Source organism: Berghia stephanieae, chromosome 3 (genome assembly GCF_034508935.2).
Source record: "Berghia stephanieae isolate SIO BIC M18660-M18661 chromosome 3, UCSD_Bste_1.3, whole genome shotgun sequence".
Classification (NCBI taxonomy): domain Eukaryota; kingdom Metazoa; phylum Mollusca; class Gastropoda; order Nudibranchia; family Aeolidiidae; genus Berghia; species Berghia stephanieae.
In genome coordinates this window covers 93,644,824-93,666,260 of record NC_088362.1, presented here as the reverse complement: position 1 = coordinate 93,666,260, position 21,437 = coordinate 93,644,824, and the positions used below count along the sequence as shown (strand labels likewise).

Sequence of the window (21,437 nt, the reverse complement as noted above, 5' to 3'; positions counted from 1 at the left end):
ATTAATATTATTGTATCATCGTCATCATCATCATCATCATCATCATCATCATCATTATCATCATCATTATTATTACTGTTATTATTATTATTATTATTATTATTATTATTATTATTATTATTATTATTATTATTATTATTATTATTATTATTATTATTATTATTATTATTATTATTATTATTATTATTATTATTATTATTATTATTATTATTATTACATTATCATCATCATTATTATCTTTCTTCTTCTTCTTCTTCTTCTTCTTCTTCTTCTTCTTCTTCTTCTTCTTCTTCTTCTTCTTCTTTTTCTTATAGAAACAAAATACACTGTCACATTTGAAACCTCTAGAACATTATCTCTTATTTTTATACTATGGGGACTGTGATGGCCCAATTACGTTCTCCAGTTGACTAAAAAACAAAAAACAAAAAACCCCAAACAAACATTAACAAAAATAAAACAAACAAAAAAAAAAAAAAACAACACATGCACACAAACAACAAAACAAAAGAGAACAACAAAGAACAAAAAAAAAACAAAAAAAAAAAAAAAAACCCAAAAAACCAACAAACAACCACAACAACATAGTAAGATACGTTTCTCAAAGGATTACCATCCAAGTAAAGGATCAATCTGCACGTGTGTGCATATGAATCGATTATACAACTACAATCTTCTCTTATTCTCCTAAAGTGTAACCCAAGAGATAAAACAGATTAGGCGGGGCCCACCGGTATCAAGTGACATGCTCGACAAATGAAAATAATCGGGTAGACTATATAGCTTATGTATGATGCATTTCTGTAAAATAATAACCCAAGCTGACTCAAACTCGCCTCTCCAGACTATTTCGGTACTCTGCTTAGTGGCACTGACCTCGTCAGGGACGGCTGGTAATAATGGGCAGGGTGGGCAAATACCAGCCTGTTTTTTCAAGTTATATGCTGTATTACCAGGTCTGAAATAATCAAATTTAAATTAGATAATTTCAAAAGTTACTACTTAAACTTTATACTTCGTACTGAAATCAATTTTTGGTTTTTTTTTTGAGATTGCGAATCACCATGCATCCCGTAATGCACAAACCAGGATACGCTCCTGTTCTTTTTAATCCCCCCCCCCCCCCCCCAACCACTCCACTCCGCCCACATCGTCATCTCATCGTCACGTCGCCTGAAGGTGAACTCCGATTTTTGCTGTCTGGCCTCTCTAGTACTAAGTCGGGCTAATTCAAATGAGCCCACCTTATTAACCAGTGAAAACTAAATAGAGATTTTGGCAAACGAACTTTTTCTTATTTATTGCCTTACTTGTGCTGGTACCATTGATGTAATGACTTTGGGAGGGTTCCAGTATTGAATTAAATTTATTTATTTACTAATTTTATATCAATTTAGTATTAATTTGTGTTGTTTTTATATATTTGTTTATCCATTTAAACTTTTCTTTTTTTCTCGTTTTCTTTAGTGCTTCTCAAAACTCATTTATTTAAATTGTTTTCTTATTTGTTTTTTGTTGTTGTTGTTGTTTTGGGGTTTTTTCTTTTTTTTTGTTTTTTAACAAATTAATTTGTTAGTTCTTTTTTTTAATTCTTAAAGTAATAACCGCTGTATTTTTATTGCCAGACAAAATAATTTTGCAAAACAATGTAATTTTCTATTGTATTCCGTCTAAGAAAACAAAACATTTTTATTCAAAAGTCACGACTAAATAAATATAAAATACAACCACCATTTTGGTTTTCTCAACAATGAATTAGTATACGAGAAATACTCTTCTGAGAAAGGAGAGAATTGAATTCTAACTAAGTTATAGAGGAAATACGGAAGGGTGGGCAGATTCCGAACTTGCCCGTCCTGAAGCTAACACATACATAAGAATAAGATAGTTCGCGATGAAGAGGCGGAAGCTCGGGGTTGGTTGGGTAAGGAGTAAAGATAACACGGTCGTTATTGTTATAGTCTAACGAATGCATGAGGAGAGATTTGTATCATTATTTTGTCTTAATTGTATTGTATGAAGTATTGGCGAAAGCCTAAGATTAAATAAACTTTGTTTTTGTTTGTCTTATTTTGACTATGGAACTGATACTGATACTTGTCATAGCAGACCTGCCTACTTGAAATAGGAAAATAAAAATCGTAGTTTTCAGGGCTAATAAAATCGTAGATATTTTAACTACCCTTTAAAAAAATGACCGGAATTTCGTCTGTTTTGATAGATATCAAATGAAAAGAAAAAATGATTGGAAACGTAATAATGATGGTGATGGTGGTAGTGATAGTGGTAGCGGTGGTGGTAGTGGTAATGATGGTGGTGGTCGTAATGATGATGGTAATATATTATGTTATTATTTATTATTATTATTATTATTATTATTATTATTATTATTATTATTATTATTATTATTATTATTATTATATTATTATTATTATTGTTATTGTTGTTGTTATTATTATTATTATTATAATATTATTATTATTATTATTATTATTATTATTATTATTATTATTATTATTATTATTATTATATTATTATTATTATTATTATTATTGTACGTATTGGTGGTATTACTATTGTTCTATTTTTTTTTGTGTGGTTATTAATGGTATCAGTTTATTGTTGGGTTCCATTTACCATTTTTTTTCCACTTCAATGTATGTGGTCATCAAATTGTATGATTTATTGTCGAAACCTAAGATTGAATAAACTTTGTAATATCGTATGGTAACTATCATTGTCGACGACATCGTCGTTGTCATCATAATCATCATTATCATCATCATCATCTTCATCATTAACAACAACAACAACAATATTAACAACAAGTACTACAATAACAATAAAAACAATATCAGCATCATCATAACATTTCCGCCATCGTCTCCACAACTATCTTTCTAACCAACAGCACCACCAAAACCACTACCATAATTACATCCTCCTCCTCCACCACCACCACCACCACCGCTACCACTATTCCAACCACTACCACCACCGCCACAATCATTCTAATCATCAAGACAGCAGTGAAATGCAATTTGAGCTCTGAATGAAACTCGAGTCATATCGCTGTTGTTGCTGCTCGATTAAAACTTTGAGGTTACTACATACTACTGAAAACCAGTAATGTAACAGAAATATTAATCTCGCCGTTGAGGGATTAAAGCAAATCTTTAATATTTCGAGTGAACGAAATGGACTTGTATTGTCAAGGTGTTGTCGCATTATGTCTCGTCGCTTTATTTTTTAGTTGTATTCTCTTTCGTGATTCATTTTTGATTACGTTTGGAATAATTAAAATCTACTGGTATTGTCATTTCATTGTGAATGTGATTATTTGTGGTTGAAATATTATTTTTTAAAGGTGAAAAAAAAATAATTTAAAAAAAAATTAATTAAAAAAAAAAAAATAAATAAATAATTTTTTAAAAAATAAAAAGATAACTTTGAAAAATAAATAAATAAATAAAAAATAAATATATAAATAAATAGATTTTTAAAAAAATAATTTAAAAAAAAATTGTAAAAAATAAAAATAATTAAAAAAAAATTAAAAAAAAAATAAATAAAAAAAATATATATAATATATATATATATATATATATATATATATATATATATATATATATATATATATATATAATATATATATGACCGAATCATCTTTGCCCCACCACTGTAAATAGGCTAGAACCGCCCCTGATGACCCCTGTTACTGTTACCATAATTTGAGCGACGACCCGCAAACTCCCCCTTTTTTAGATTTACCACAAATAGACCGACACAAGGGAATAAAACTGTTGACTGTTGAGATCTAATATTTAGATAATTGTCAAATTTCAAATTCAGAAAATCAAAACAACTATTAATGAGAATTGAGAACGACCATTTACATCATGAATGCGAGTTTGATTAAATAGAGCCGCTCTGATTTCCCACGCTCAACGAGGACAAGAATTAAAATTAAAATGGTTATCTCTTGTTAGTTGATAAATTTAGAAACCGACATTTTTCAAATTCTTTAACAGAAAAAATACATTTTTTAACCGTGACGTAATGTTTATGTCAGGACAGTTGGGACTCAAAACGAGGCCACCAAACGACTTGTCTCACTACTGTCACCCGAAAGAGTTCGTTTTCTCATTTGCCTCTGTCTCTGAGCTAAAATTTAATGGTGATTTAGAGATGAATCTGCTTAACATACGTTTACCATCTACAGTCTTCGGATTATTTCTTTTCTGACGGCAGTGAGCCATTGAAAACGCTGGAAAAGATCGCCGTGTTCTTGTGAATGAATCGTCTCCAGATAGATTTAGATACCTACAGCTGATCGTGACCTCACTTTGGTATGTCTCGAGGTAAAATTCTTGTGTGATGTGAAGTGAGGACGCGCTGCTGCATGTCGGATATTTAAGGGTGCCTATTTAATAGATATTTCATAATTGGTCATATTTTTTATTTTCCTTTAACATTGCAGAACAGGACGGAGAGTGAGTTTGTCAATATATTGACTTTTGGCCCTGGATTGATCGAAAGTGGCAGTGACGACACGGCCCAGTGTTTATTTGAATTCGACAATACTGTGGTGGTAATTATTTTTTCATTGCTGTCGCTGACTGTTTACTACTGACATCCAAGAAAAATGGCGTCAAGTTCTGTGAGTCAAGAAAGTTTAGACATGGATGATTTCGAAAACACAGCACGTCGAAACAGAATTCGCGTTCATCGTGGACACAGTGGGAGGGGGTCAGCGCCTTTTCGTGGGTTGCCTGATCGTGGAGTTGGTGCTTGTGGCGATGGACCAGATGTGGACAAGGATGGAAAGGGTGGAGATGCCCATACTGGAGAAAATGGAGATCATGTTTCTACAAACACGCTTGGTTTGTCTTCTCACAGCCATTTACCAGGAGGAGATCATGAATCGCCTACTAGGAGTGCTGCAGCTAGACTGAAGGACAAGAGGAGTCGAGCTAATCACATGAAGGGAAAATTACCCAAAGACAAAAGAAAGCTGAGAGAAAAGCGTAGAAGCACTGGGGTTGTACATTGTATGCCATCAACTGAGGTGAGATGATCATGTAATATGTTTTGATTTTAATTAGTGTGCAGTTTGGGATAAGCCAACTCATTTGATGTCAACCGACGTGTACATATGTGATATGTGCAGGAAGCACTTTTGGGCGTAGTTTAACATTGTTGTAATGGGCAATATTTTGCGTCATATTTTGAGATTTCCATTACAATAACGAACCCATAATGAATTGGGTTATCAGACCTACAAATATAGTGCACGGCGATGTCAACCCATACTTAGATCCAACTTCCCTAGCAATTGACATATCCCCATCCCCCTATCCCCCTACCTCTTCTCCATGTTACTATGAATTCTTTCTCCTGATGTTAACAGCTTCACAGAAAGTCTTCAAATCGGCAATGCATAACGAAGACTGAAAAAAATGTATACACACTGACAGTTGATAGCTGAGTATATATCTAATGGCCAACTAAAATATTAACAATCAATCAACAGCTGTTATTTTCTTAGCCCATTGACGACACAGTCATGTTGTGTTGAGCAGTATGAGAGTGGTTTTGCATAAGCTCTTTTTCTTCTTTTATTTTCATTCGTGAAGGAAACTAATAAGGACTTGATACTCGATATAAAGAACATGCATTTGATGAAAGAATCAAATTTATTGAAAGTTGACAGCTGGGCATACAGGCGCCACTCCTATGACTAACAGTAAATATACTGACTTGCTCACCTGGAGTTAAAGTGATATTTATCCAAAGGAATAAACAAATTTATCTATTTTAGGCCAGAAAAATGGCTTTTTTTTAATTAATTTTATTGATTTAGATTTGAAGTTGAGTTAGAGTCGTATGGCCATCTTTGAAAGTTTTGCTCTACCTTTAGGGATCCCAGATATTATCAGTATCAAGCAAATAAGCCAAATTAACAATTAAAAGTAGCCGAAATATTATTATTATTAAACTGTCTTTATGGCCACTAGAAAGCAGCAGAGCAATTTCGCCAAATGACAAAAATCTCAAAAGAAAGGCAGTAATCCATATTTTAGGCTCTTATTTTTATTTAACCTTTCCATTTAATTAATTCCTTTCACATTAATTATATGTTATATTAAAAAAAAATATGATTTTAAACATTTACTAATAGGTCCAAGTGTTTCAAAACCCCTCTTGCTGATATTGTTATTATATTTAACCCATGACATTTGATGTGTAATCACAGGTCTTTCCTGAGTGGCGCTTATTGCTACTACTTCCACCACTACCACGGCTACTACAACTACTACTACAACTACTACTACTACTACTACTACTACTACTACTACTACTACTACTACTACTACTACTGCTACTACTACTTTCTTTACCCTACAATGTGATCACAGATAATGATGCAATGGTTGATTTGCTTTTGACGAGCATGCCATGTTGATTAAAATTGTATAATGTGTTGTGGATTATTGAGGAACAGTATTCATATGTCCTTAATTCATTTTTCATATGGTTGTAGTGACATTTTCGTGGTCCAATGGAGACCACATGCAGAATCAGTTTATTGGAATGCAGCTCAATTGGAACGATTTCTGCATAACGGTGCTGTTCCCATTAAGCAGCTTGCACCTTACTACTACTTCTACTACTACTACTACTACTACTACTACTACTACTACTACTACTACTACTACTACTACTACTACTACTACTACTACTACTACTACTACTACTACTACTCTACTACTACTACTACTACTACTACTACTACTACTACTACTACTACTACTGCTACTACTACTACTACTACTACTACTACTACTACTACTACTACTACTACTACTACTACTACTACTACTACTACTACTACTACTACTACTACTACTACTACTACTCTACTCTTCGCAGTTCAGGTAGGTGATAGTCATCTGGATGTGCTGTCCCAGATTCAAGAGATGATGTTTTTTTTTTTGTTTACTTTTATGTGCAGAGCACCGGTGATTCTCTGGATGATGACGATGATGATGAAGACAACGGATTAGAAACCAAGAAAAACACAAGCTATAACGAGAGTACAACGAGTGGATACCATCATCAAACTCTTTATGAGGTATTAAAGTGTAAAATGAATTGTTTGATTGACATGGATTATTGAGATATATTTAAAATTTGTAGACTGAAAAATTAAAAATAATCTTACATAGGTACCATAGATGCGGCTATGTGGTTTAGTTGTATGACACTCGCTTTCGGATCAGAAGGTCCTGAGTTTGAGCCTCGCTCAGCGCATAGTCGAGTCCTTGGAAAAGGCTTTTTACTCACATTCTCTCCCCGTAAGGTGTAAAATGGCTGTTAACAGCGGGAAAAAAATTGTAATATCGCCTAACAGGCTTCATGTTACATGTTGCTGTTGATCAGGGACCCCTTGTAATGCACTTTGAGCACTTTAAGTGGATATCGCGTAATATAAAAGCTCAAGTTTTAAAAACACGAGGAAAATGCATATAAGATTAAATATCTCTCGAAATAATGCAGATAAAAGAAAGATATCACACGTCATTTTAAACTGGACCGGCTGAATTAAAAAAATCATCTTAACTTTTTGGTAAAGTCAATATTTCCTTCTCAAAATTCAACTTGAAATCATGAATGATAAACAATGTTCAAACCAGCAGCAGAAGATAATAAATCAACCTCTTAAGAAACTCATATCATCCCAAGACATGTTTTTCCTTCCGCAACGTATTTCCACATCCATGCTGCTTTATGGACTTGTCTGGGAATTATATTGCTTGGTTTTGCCTTGGTCCTCTCTGGGATCCTTAACCAAAAGGGTGCAGTAAAATTTATTATTCCTTTTAATGGAGGATGATTTTTCCACTGTAGATCGTCTCTTTGTATGTTATTGGGGGTTATGATATTATGTTGGCAATAGAGTGCTTTCCTCTTATAGGGGGTCATGCACTTGTGCCCAGCAGGTGTGTCTTTTGTACCCTTAACCCCCGACCAACCCAAAGTCTTTTAGCGCCTAAAGGTCTATGATGCATGACTGTATCCTGATTTCTGTGTTACTGAATGAACTGTTTGCTACCCTTTAGTTAGGATGCTAGTTTGAAATAAAGCACTTTCCGCAACACCCAACCTAAAGTAGACCTAGCCACCCAATTATTTTTTATTAACTCCCTTTGCTTGAGAGGTGAGTACTGTATGAACTGAGGTATTGCAAATCTCACCAAAACCAAAACTGAAAAAAAAAAAACAAACCCATTGATCTCTTTATTTGCTTCTTTTCTCGTCTTAAATTTACATCTTTTCCCGATTTACAAAAAAAAAAAGAAAATACAAACTAAAACAAAAAAAAATACGCGTCATCCTTTTATCCATTTTGATCCAGTTTTAATGGCGTAAAGGATGACTATTTAACTTCTACAGATATACTGCTTCATTAGCCACTAGTAACTGTTATTGTTCATATACATAGTCTATCATGGAAGCATTAGGGGAAAAAAATTGTTCGAAAATGAAGTGGCACTTCGGAGTCTTATTTCTCCAATCTTATAACTATTACAAGTACCACTTTTCCCAAATAAAATAAGCAATAGCAATGCTTTTTCAATTTTCTAACACATTGGGACGAATCATTGCATGTCTTTTGTCTATTTATAAACTACAAGTGGTGGGCAATAGTTTTAAAAAAGACATCACACCTTCAACTGTAAAAATCTACTGCAATTATAATGAGGTCAAACAATCATTTTGTCAAAGCAACAACATAGCCACCATGAGTGTAGTGTGTGTTTGAAAAATTCGTTCCTTGTTATTTGTTTAGCAATAAATAAACATCGAGAGACAAACCAGATATGGAAAATATTACATGGATAAATTGATGAAAACAAAACGTCGTTTAATAAAAACCAAGGCTAGAAAGTCATCCCAAAAAATTACAGGTTAATAAAAGCCAAGAAAAATAAGGGGTTTATTAGCTGTTCCATCATTAAAACATACCCATGGACAGAACCGAGTTATCAATTGAAATAACAATATATATCATATTTGTTTTGTTTTAAACTATCTAAAACATAAATTATGAAGGTACTTTAATAAAATATTCATGTGGTTTTTGTTAACTCTATTCTTTTTGTCAATAATTTGAGATCTCATTCTCACGGCAATTTGTTTGCTATTAAAGACTACAATAAGGTGTAAAAAATCCGATAGCACTCAAAGCTGACAACAAGGATTTGGTGGACTTTTTAAAATGCGATACTCGGCCACTAAACAACCGTCATTAAAACACTTTGGTAGAAATAGAGATAAGATGTTTGACTTTTAGACAGACTCGGTTCAAATTTTATATCAATAATATGTCAAGATTTTTTGCTGCTTTAAAGTTTTAAAACGGCTTTTTTTCTACCTTTAATTCCCATTTTTTATTGTCGAAGTGATATAATAATGAAGCTGAATCCTTCCTTTTTAATACGATACCAAATTTACATTTTTTGTACATTTTTTGATGTCTGAGGTATTAATGGTTGAATGACCCAGGTTAATATTAGTCCTTTTCTCGGCGCATGACGCAAAATATATGGGGTTGTTTTTTTTCTGCCACAAAAATGATGTCTATTATGGTACCTGTTACAATTCGAAAGATAAGAAAATTCACCCTTTTTAGAATATAAATGCACTATTTGGGGTCCTTACTAGCAAACCCAAACAAAGAGATTGAACATTGACATATAAACAGTGCTCTGCAATAAGGTTAAGGGGGAACCTGAGGCTCATACTAATCCAGAAGTGTCAGAGTAACACCATGGCTGGACTATATTAGAGAACAGAAGACCAGACAATTATTTAAAACTATTCCACAATACACAATATTTTCATTTATAATTTCATCAATAACTATTTCAGAAAATAGCACCAAGCAAGAAAAGATACATTAGAAACTACCACTTACACAAATTTACAAAACTTATTTGCAGGAAATGCACACAGAAGAAGCTTTAGGCAGTGGAACAAATCACCAGGAGTAATTAATCCTTAACTTGCGATATTCGACTTAAGTCGAATAAACAATATTGTGTTCAATAAGTGATGTTCGACTTAAATCGAAATGTAAACAAGCGATCTTTTGGAGGCAAAATCATAATAAATCATGAGAAGTTTCCTCTGATCCAGACGATTCTATATTGACAGTTGAAGCAGTTTTCATTTCGTTGGTGTTATTTTTGCTTGTCATAGTGACATTTTTTACATTTAGGCATAGATTCTAATGATGATGGGGGAGTATATCGACACAGTGTTGATTCCGACAATGACTATGTTTATGAAATCAGTGAATATGGCAGTTCAGGTGAAGAAGACAGTTCAGTAAGGAGTGATCTGCGTAGTGGCAGTGTTGTTGATGATGGTGATGGGGCAAATAGGGGTCCAATCAGAACCCTGAAACACTGAATGATGAGGAGATGGGTAGTCTTAGAGAGTGGTTGATGGATTTTGACCAGAATGGTGTTGGACTGAGAACATTGATGACATGGGTGGATTGGAGGGCTCCTTACATTTTTAAAAGGATTTTATGTTATTGTATTTTTTTAATTTGCCGTTCTCGGCAATTTTATGCAATATTTTTCTTCACTTCATCTCCTCCTATGTCTTATTAGAAATGATGAAAGCCATTCATTTTTCTTTTTACAACTTCATGTTCATTCACTTATTCAACATCAAAGACATTCAGACAGTCTCCCACCTGCAAAATAATTCACTAAAAGGCAAAAAACAATTTTTTGCGTATTAATGACCTTTCCAAAATGGCCGCCAAAGTCTTGTGACCCAATTTGCGTATTCAGTTATGTCAATATGTTGCCTTGTCATACCTTTAGTTATCCTCCAAGTTTTATTGAGTTTGTTTCATTACTGTTTTAAAAATAAAATTTTCCATGAAAACTGCCTGTTTTAAATGAAATTCCCAAAATCCCTTAGCATTGAGAGTTACATAGGTGAAAATAATAACATAGCATGTTAAGGGTTAAAGAGACCTTGGACTTTATTTGCACGGAAATTAGAACTTTATTCATGTCAAATGCCAAGATGAGTTTAATGAATGAAGGAAAAATTTTATAGAATATGCCAGATGGACAATTTATAACAAATAGCACTTATTATAGCGCTTTACCATATCTAAACAGGCACCAAGCGCTTTTGCAAATACCTTTTGCATATTATTTTAATGAACTTTAACTGAATTAAGAGATAGGATAGAGTCAGATGTTCACTCTTATCTAGAACGTTTTCAGCTTTTGACTACTATGGTTCATTTTGACCCACTTACAAATGCTAAAAAAGCACAACTTAATTAATCTTCCACAATTTTGTTCTCCTCCATAGGTTAGACACTCATCAAATCCATCCTATTCACCAAAAAGGAACAAAAGGTACTTTATTCAGTTTGATTGTCATGCTTATACATATGACAGTTGGCTTATCTCGAAGAGAGTTCTGTTAAAAAATTCTAGTTTGGAAACTTTTAATGATGAAACATTTTACTGTGAGTCAAGTCCTTTTAACTGTACATCTAGAATGTTTTTACTATCCAATTTCTTCTTTTTTACTGGTGCGGATATGACCTAAATGTGTTGCAGGCACCGTAAAACCCTTAAAAACAACCCCCCAAAAAAGCCAACAAAAGCTAACTTAATTATTGTTTTCTCACAATCTATATTTCTAAACTTTTGTGTGGTTTAGTTTTGATCGCAGATAATGAATGCTGCAAATTTGGCATTATAATAAAATTTCTTTTTATCTCTATATGTTCATGCCAAAAACAAATCTTTAACATTTAACATTTTATAGCGTGCTTGCTTAAAGACAACAACAAAATTGACAAATCGTAAAAAAATTAAAGTGGAGGTTTGACTCTGCCACACCTCTCCTTCGAAGATTACACTAGCTGCCTGTTGAGAAAAGGGTCAAATTCAAAAGCATGTGTCTTAGTTTATTGCTGTCTAGAAAACACTGCCCCTCCCTTCCTTCTCCGAAAGAAATATTTGACAACCCGATCTTTGCATTCCTCCAATGACACCATACGTTACCCTATTCTTATGCATTTGTACAAAGGCGTGAACAAGGACCTTTTCTCATTTTGGTCCATTTGAATGGAACACCATTCAACAGAGCACCCGGGAATCGAAATCATTGTTTGTGTTCAAGAACACCTTGAAAAAATTTCTATTTTGATGTCATGTACTTTCTTTGATATTGTTTGTGTTGATGTAAAGCGCCAAGAGTCTCGTGTTTGAGGATGCAGTGCGCTCTATAAGAGTCCAGTATTATGATTATTATTATTATTGTTATTATTATTATTATTATTATTATTATTATTATTATTATTATTATTATTATTATTATTATTATTATTATTATTATTATTATTATCATCATCATCAATAAAGTTCACTCTGCTTAATCGCACATCGGTTAATCAGACACTCCGCCTATACACTACACATTGCTGAAAAATGGAATTTTGTCTGTATAGTCGCACCGCTCAATCGCTACACCTGCTGTTGGAGTGACAACCAACAGCCATATGCTGACATCTCAGGAGCTACTGAGATCCATTCAGCCACACAAAAGACTACACCTGGATAATGAAGATGAGAATGAGTCAGGAATATGACAAACCACCCGGGACAAACCCTGAAAACTTGACATTGTGGACAAACTATACCACTAAATCCAAGAAGAACGCTTGACAGATGATCTACATTGGTGGGATTGGAGACAAGGGTTTATAAACAGTTTGCACAGAATAGAAAGCAATCAATGCTTCAACCGTTCTTAAATACATTGTGTTTTCGATGAAACATGAAAAAACCCCAAAAACACCCCCCCCCCCCCCAAAAAAAACCCCCAAAAAACAACAGACAAAACAAAACCGTGGTCCCAAGCCTGTAGAAAACCTAGAAGGGAAGGTTCTACATGAATGGCACATGAAAGCTGGGACCTAGATGCTATTATGAGCTTCTCTGCTTAATTGCACACTCTACTTTATCAACACACTAACCCAAACTCCCGAGGATGTGAGATTAACTGTAATAATATTTATAATATCTTCATCATCATTAATGTAATTGTAGTTATTATTATTATTATTATTATTATTATTACTATTATTATTATTATTATTATTATTATTATTATTATTATTATTATTATTATTATTATTACTTATTATTATTATTATTATTATTATTATTATTATTATTATTATTATTATTATTATTATTTTTATTATTAGATGTAGTTTTAGTAGTAGTAGTAATAGTAGGGGTTACTATTTTATATTACCTCTCAAATTTAATGTTAAAATCCACCTTGAAAGTGTATTTCACTTCCAATTTTTTTTTTCAAACCCACAGTCCTTCAGACCTAGAAGCAGATTTGGAAGACAATCAAGACTACGACAGTACTGTTAGTCACTCTGAGACCAATCTGACTCTAATAGGAAGATCTGAGTCTTATGACACTCCACCAAATTCAGCTGGGCGCCAACCCGGATCGTCTCCATCATCCTCAGTCATTGGAAGAAAAATTGGCGGTTTATATACAGGAAGTAAATATTCACCTGAGTCCAGAAGAACATTCCAATTTAGCAACACCAGTAATGTCAATCTTGGTGGGTCAAGTGGAGCAGATTCTCCCTCCAGAAATACATTATCATCAACCTCAAGTTCTTCTTCCATTCTGTCTCGTCATAGAGAGCTTGACTCACCACGATCTGTTAGTGGTGGCAACTCAAATTCTGTTTTTAGTTCAAGTCACTCTGAAAATGTCACTCAGTCAGAAGCAACAAACAACCAGGAACCAGCTTCTCCTAGGCTAGGTGGGAACTCTTTAGGGTTGGAGTCGACATCTTCTTGTATTCAACCTCGACCTGCAGGATTTTCAGTCTTCAAAGATGCAAATAATGGTGGGAATTCTGTTGGTAGGACTGAAAAACCAACATTCTCATCAACAGGGTACATGTCAAGTTCCAGGTTCAGAGATCATCGTGAACGTGATAGTGATAGAGCTGTAGGAGGGAGCCAGGGTTCAGATTCTATTCATTCTAGAGTGTCAGGATTTCACCATCACCATCACCACCACCAGTCACCCCGAACTTTTACTTCCTCTGTTGTTCCATCAAATACATCTGTCATTGTGCAGCAAAAGAATGAAAATATTACGCAACTGGAAAAGGTAAAGGACATCAGTAATAATTAGTTGAACAGTTTTTGTGTGTTTATCTTCTTTTTAAGAAATGTTTCTTTGTAGTCTTTGTGCGGTTTTGTGAAGCTGGAGTGTATCTCAGTTTCTGTTGCTTGAAATGCAAAGTAACAATTGCTTGCTACCCTCTTTAATAGAGTACTTTTTTCCCAGATAGTATAAAAGTCAACTACCCTTTTACTGCGTTAAAAAAATGATGTTAGACCAACCTGTCAGAATGTTTAATAGCAGACAAATATGGAATATTAGGGTAATATTTGTTCTTTCATTTTCAACTAGTTTATCAGTGACTTTTAAACTGGGAAATGGACATACAATATGATACAATTCAATACCTAATAAGATAATAGTGCAGCTATTGGTGCCCTATCACAGTGACAAGCGACTGACAGGGTAATTATTAATTAACATACATTACTCATCAAAGTCAAACCAAAGGTTATTTAATTCGTTGTCAATACTGTTTTAATTCCTCATAGTTCTTGAACAGATGTTAAGAAAGTTCCACATATCTATAGTTTTGATAATTAAAGAATGGCCCATGTTGAAATCGAACACCATTCTTTAAAGTTCTTGAAAACTCTTGGTATCAAAATTGCATATTTGAAGAACTCGCTAGACATTTTCCACGGCTATGGTCTGTCTTTTATGTATCGAACTTCATATGCAATTAGCATACTCCAAAGTTGTTCTCACTAACAAATTAAATAACGTTAAAAACAATACCATCCAAAAGAGAGAAGCTTCATTTTATAATTCCGACCAACTTCTCAGCTTTTAGCATGAGATCAAATGTCATTATCCCGTTCTGAAAATACTTCTATATATATAAATATAAGAATTATGTTCTTCATTCGTGAAATAGATATTTTTAGGTTTATATTTTTCAATATTCATCAACTTTTAACAATACAAATACTGGAATAAACCATGGGTCTTTTGGTTTTGAATTATATCAATAACATTATTTATTTATTTCTGGCTTTAAAAAAAAGGAAGAAGAAATTAATTCATGATGATGATACTCATTTAAGTATTTTTGCTAGGGGAAATCCTTGACAGTCATAAACATTTTTCTAACATGAGAAACGGACATGATCAATGTTTAACAATACAGAAATTGGAACAAACCATTGTTTCATGGATGGGTTTGAAGAACTTTATTTAAATAGGAGCATTTATTTATGCCCAGTAAAATAAATGTTAAAGATTAATACATGATAATGATAAGGCACTCGTTTAAATGTTTTTGCTAGAGGAAATAATTGAACTTCATTCACTTGTATGATATCTACCAATTTCAGTGTCACCTTTTAACTTTAATTGTCAACACTTTTTATATAAGAATTGTGGTTAAGAATATTAGACTCTGTTGGCATGAATATTACATGGAAATGGTGATAACCAATAATTGTTTTTAGACAAGTCTCAGAACTATGCAAACTTTGATCGCCTTTTCTTCAGTATTTTTTTTTTCTGCATGAAACCATAGATTACATATTCATTTGATGTCTGACTCGCCATGTATTTGTAAATGACCTTTATTTTTTATCAATTAGGAATACAATTTGTTTATCTGCTGTTTTGTTATTTCAGCAACTTGAGAAAGAACGTGAAGAAAATCGGCGATTGAAACAGGAAATGGAAGAAAAAGACAAAAAGATTGCAGAGCTTCAGAAATCCGTTGAGCTTCTCAATAATGTAAGTATGGGATAACAAATAGACTACATATTGAATATTAAATGGATTAAATTTCTACTATCTCTTTTTAAAAATCCTTTTTATTGTCTAGTTTAAACATATACGAGATAATAAAGTAAGGCCACACAACCCGTAAAGTTTTGGGGTGTATGTAATGAAACTTAATAAAATTTATCATCTTTTGTCTATTTTTTGATTTTATTCCGATTTGAATTGAGGCATTCTTTTCACTGTAACAGGAAGGCTAAAATATCCTCCCTAGAGATATTGATGTCAAGATTTTATGATCAATTCTCACCTTAAAAAATCAATTCATTATCATCCTTGATGTTTTTTTCCTGGCCAAATGTCACTTAAGAGGTCTGAATAGATGAAACTAAAGGGGGCCAGATTACAGCAATGGGGAGGATGTGGTATAACATCCACCTACACATGGACCCAGTCTTTTGAGATTTTTGCCGTTTAGGGAGTGACATTTTCATATTGAAGATTGATAACCTTGTTCAGCGGTCCAGATCAGGTTCTTAAACTGCATATTATGATTATCGGTCAGCCTTTCAGACTGAAACTTTTCTAAAATGTAATTTGCTGAGAATTCTATAAACAGCTGATTTAGAAATTACTATTCTATTGGAAATCCATGAACTTTCAAGTTTTCGTCTTCTCCTGAATCTACAAACATGACATTTTCCTGTGATTTGAAGAATATTACTGTTCTGCATGTTGCATATTATGCACATTTGATCGCAATTGCTGAAACCCAAATATCTAGAAGATTACCTTTTTCAAGCTTAAAAGATCTCCATAAACGTTTACCAGTTCTGAAAGGAATCTAGATGGATGTTTTCCTTAAGCATTAAAATATCGTATTGCAGCCCAAAATGCTTCTTTTCACTCCTCAGAAATGAAGATACCCATCTTTAATACGATTCAGAAAAAAAAATAATTCAGATTTTGTTTTACTTTCACCTATATGTATACATCATGGTATATGATAAATTATTCCATGTATTTTTTTTAGTTGCTCTGAGATCTACATCAATCTCAAACATTTTAGTGTCAAGAATTTTTTTTTAATCCCTTCCTTTCTCTTCAAAATATTTTTTAAATATCATCTTTTTGGTGGAAATGAAGTTTGATTTAAAAACACAGGTCATAATTATTGTCTTCGGTGTTGCAAGTTCTTGAAACATAAAATTTCTGACCGTCTCAAAGCGTTATTTTCAAAATTCTTCGTTCCTTTGGAGCCTTTGGCAGAGTCCAGCCATCCAGGCAATTTTCTTTACTTTTTTGGGGTTTTGCCCAATCTTTTAAAAAAATTTAATTTGGCAAACAATGGAAGAGGTTTGTTTTTTTCAAGTAGTATTTCAAACATACTAGATTTTATTTTAAAAATAGATTTCGAAAGAAAAATGAATAACCATTATTATAATATTTCTATATTTTTATTCCTTTACTTTACAAACTACACCAGAAGAAATAGCAGTAAGTCAAATCATTGATGTTGTATTCATATTATAGCTTTCTCGTTGTAAGATGCTATATCAGTCGGTTAGTTTTCGGAATTGAATAAAAATATTCAGTCTTTTTATGATCTTTACTATTTGTTCAAATTAATTGAAAAAGAATATTATTTTCCACAAAATCTAACTTTAATTACACATTTGTAATGCATTAGGAGTCCTGTCATGAAGAATTAACTGTAATAAAAACATTTATTCCTAGATTACAATTCCTTTTACATTGCCGATTGTTTTCTTTGCTAAGACCTTTTCACATATATGTAAAAATACAAACTTGGCTCTATCGATTTCCTTTTTTGATTCCGAAAACTTGCCAATGGTTGATTGATTTGTTTAATTTGATTTTTTTTTAATTTGATAAAAATTTCCAGAAAGAAATATTTTTAAAAATTTTGTGTAGTGTTAGATGTTATTATGATTTTGTGTACTCGTGTTTTTCCTCCTCCTTCTGTATAAACTTACTAAGTCAAAACTGATTGATATTGTCAATGCTAATTGTCTCCCCCCCCCCCCCCCCCCCCCCCAAAAAAAAAAAGGGTTGAAATTGAACTTTTTTTTTGCTTCGTGACACCGAAAATCTTTACTAAAATAGTAAGGTTTTACCATTAGTTAGTTGTATCTTAAATATAAAAATATAGAGAATGAGAAATATGACCTTGAGTTTTGGAATAAGAGGCTTTTGTTGAATATTACAACTACCATATTTTGTACTTTTTAAATCACAATGCCTCTGATGTGTCGTTTACTTTGTCCATTTCTGTATAGTTGTATGTATATGTTAGGGTAAGGGTAACAAACTAGCCTTGAGTTCAATATAATTATAAAAGTTTGTCATTTGTTTTCATTGTTTTTTAAATATTTTTTTTATTGATTACTTTTTGTCTTGTATCCAATCTTATTTTATATGCATTAAGTGGCCTTTGTCATTGTTTTTTTTTTCCTCATGTATTACAATAACTTTTTTATAATGTCCTCAGCACCCCACGCACTACACTGTCGCCTACACCACTCCACCATAATCAACCCACCACAGCTTTACCACCACCTTATTCATCATGCTCATCATCATCATAATCATCATCATCATCAACTTCATTATCATATCATAATATCATACAATCATCCTCATCTCCTGCTATAATAAATAACTCACAGCTCCTAATTGCCTTTCAGGAGTGTGATGGTCTAGATGAGGACAATTTGAAACTGCAGGATGAAAACAAGGCATTGATCCGAGCCATGTCCAAATTAAGTCAAAATGCATGATGTTTGTGGAAGACTAGTCCTGTTCAAATTAAGACATAATATAAAGTTGTCTTAATTTATGACTCCCTAGGAAACGTTCTTCACATTAAACATAAGCTAAGAATTGCCTAAGTCTCAGCTTAAGATTGCTCTATTGTAATGTGTTAATTAATAATGTCATCATGGAAGACTGAAAGTCATTACAATGAGGAATTGATATTATGGCATTTTCAGTTCCTGCACTTTTTAGAACTATAAACATATATTGATCGCTCAGGTTGCAAACCGTTCAAACATTTTCCACAGTTCAATAGTTTATGACCGGAGTCATTGATATTTATATATATCAATATGAACTCCAAGAATGCATGGTTTAAAAAAAATTTAGGCCAAGATCACTCTTAAACTAATGATGCAATGACTATAAAAGATTGGGTAAAACCGTCCAAGGAAAACTCTATTTTGGCATGTGACGAAACTATTTTTGTCGCATGGGTGTACTATCCGATAGTGATGTCGTTTCTTCTTCTCTTTACTAGCCTATCCTGCTTCTTTGGTTTGTTATTGTATTTTTGACAGGGGATTTTTTTTTTCTGTAAATCTTCTGCCTGTTTGTTCTTGGTTATTTATAATTTAGCTTATGATATCTTTAGGCTATGATTTTGATTTACATTTGTACTATTTTTGTTAGATTGCTTGTTTTTTTGTTTCAGCGGTCTCTCATATAACCTCAATTGTGTTGGAAGAGACCTAAAGCAACAAACAAACAAACAAAAAAAACTATTTTTGTTCATTGGATCTTTATATTGATGATAGTTTTTAAAATTTCCTGCATAGTTTTGGTTTTCCAGAGTATAATTGTTTGCTACCAGATTTATATATCATCATTGCATTACACCTTCTTAAATTATTTTCTGCTTAGTTACGGTTGTTCTTTACATGTTTTTAGAATAGATTTATTCAAGAATGATTTAAACATTAAACTAGTAACAGGCCAGTTTGATGATAACTGTCAGAAGTGGAATGCACTGCAAATAGCAGAGATGATAATTTGATGGTAATTCAATGCTACTAATTTAAGCCTTATAATTATATTGCTACTTTTATTTCTACCACAATGTATTACTTGACATTAAGTATTTGAATGTGCATATCGAATTCTGGTTGACTGAAATATTGTGACAATGGTTGTTGAGTTATGGCTAAATGAATAGTTGCATACTTGTGATTGTTATTGAGTAAATATGAGATTCAAAGCAGTCAATGGATTGATGATGACGAAATGTATGGACGTCGTGGAATGAATGTGAAAAAAAAGAGGGATTTTTTAACAGATTGACAATTTGAAAAAAAATAACTACAACAAAAAGGAAAAAAATTTTCAATTGCAACTTCAGTAGCAAGTTCAAAAGTAACCATGCATATCATTAATGTCTTTCATTTTAGTTTCATAATCAATATATTTTCATTGATTTAGTAATATTACCGGCAAGGCGTTTTTTGCATCGCGAAATCTGCAACTTTTTGCTTTTATTTTTGCAAATTTTCGAAATTTTATAAATTTTGGAATTTGGTTACAAAATTTAGGATTTCATTTTGCAAAAAACTGCCATGCTAGATGTTAAGAGCAGGAACAATCCTCCAATCTCCACAATTTAATATATTTCTATCAATGTAATGTATGATCATAATATATAATAATAGAAATGGTAGGAAGTACGAGAATAATGAGGATTATTATCTTGATTTTATTAATTTATCATGGGATTCTGGTCATTGTCTTGCAAATAATTAATGATTAATGTTTTGATTTTTGTGTGTGTGTTTTTTGTTTTTGTCTTTTTGTTGTTTTTGTGGTGGTGTGATTTTTTATTATTATCTTGACGCCAATTATTTTTACTTCCTTGTATTATCTCCAAACGTCGCTGGAACTGAAGGCATTTCAATCGAATATTTTATAACAATTATTAATTAACAATATACTAAATAGTTTGAAGGAGAAAAAAAAATTGTAGGATAAACTATAGCAGTGTATGAACTTGTATAATTAGTATCATCCTGAAATAAACTATAGAATTATAAGTAAGGTTTTGTTGTGAAACTTTTGACTATTTGGACTAGACAAAAGGGCTTGTAATATATAATTTTTTTTGTTGTTGTGTGATTTGGTTGTGAAAAAGAAAAAGAATTAATCGTGTGAAGTAATACCTTTTATGGAGTGTCATGTGCAACGACTTTATTTTGAATTGCTGTTATACATTTAAAAGTTTATACTTGAACACACATTCCATGCACACATGGATCTCATAAAGAAAATGAAAAATCCTCAAATTAAAAACGTCAGTGGAAAACGTCCTTGATATGTACACATTTTTTTCCTTCATTCTCATAGCTTGTGATAAAAAAACAAACAAAGGAAGCCAAAGTTTTTACACATATAAACTGTGAATTTTATATTAAATTTTTTAATATCATTCCAAATATGCAGTTTAAATTGTGTCACTTTTGTCAAACTTTCTGTTGCACATAATCTATTGATAAAACCAAATTGTTTCTAGTATTGTTTACTCAACAATTCCAATTTATTGCCAAACCATTTTTTAAAATTTGTTTTTTTTCTGTATTTGATTCCCCTATCATTGTAAAGTAACTTCTTTGTAGCATATTTTTCAATTTTTA

At 32.4% G+C, this 21,437-nt stretch overlaps 1 protein-coding gene across 5 annotated transcripts in view; it reads left to right on the top strand.

Moving 5' to 3' along the window:
* LOC144968865 (uncharacterized) overlaps positions 1 to 21,173 on the top strand; it is a 22,438-nt gene extending 1,265 nt beyond the window's left edge. The window contains exons 1-7 of one of the 5 annotated variants that reach the window (XM_078907658.1): positions 4,102 to 4,177; positions 4,481 to 5,068; positions 7,016 to 7,135; positions 11,410 to 11,456; positions 13,443 to 14,262; positions 15,886 to 15,990; positions 18,687 to 21,173. In XM_078907658.1, the coding sequence (XP_078763784.1) occupies positions 4,646 to 5,068; positions 7,016 to 7,135; positions 11,410 to 11,456; positions 13,443 to 14,262; positions 15,886 to 15,990; positions 18,687 to 18,779 (1,608 nt within the window). In that variant the 5' untranslated portion in view covers positions 4,102 to 4,177; positions 4,481 to 4,645 and the 3' untranslated portion in view covers positions 18,780 to 21,173. Of the gene's footprint in view, positions 1 to 4,070; positions 5,069 to 7,015; positions 7,136 to 11,409; positions 11,457 to 13,442; positions 14,263 to 15,885; positions 15,991 to 18,686 lie in introns of those variants that run through there. The other 4 variants (XM_078907657.1, XM_078907656.1, XM_078907659.1 and 1 more) reach the window with 4 other exon arrangements.
* The last annotated feature ends 264 nt before the right edge of the window (positions 21,174 to 21,437 follow it).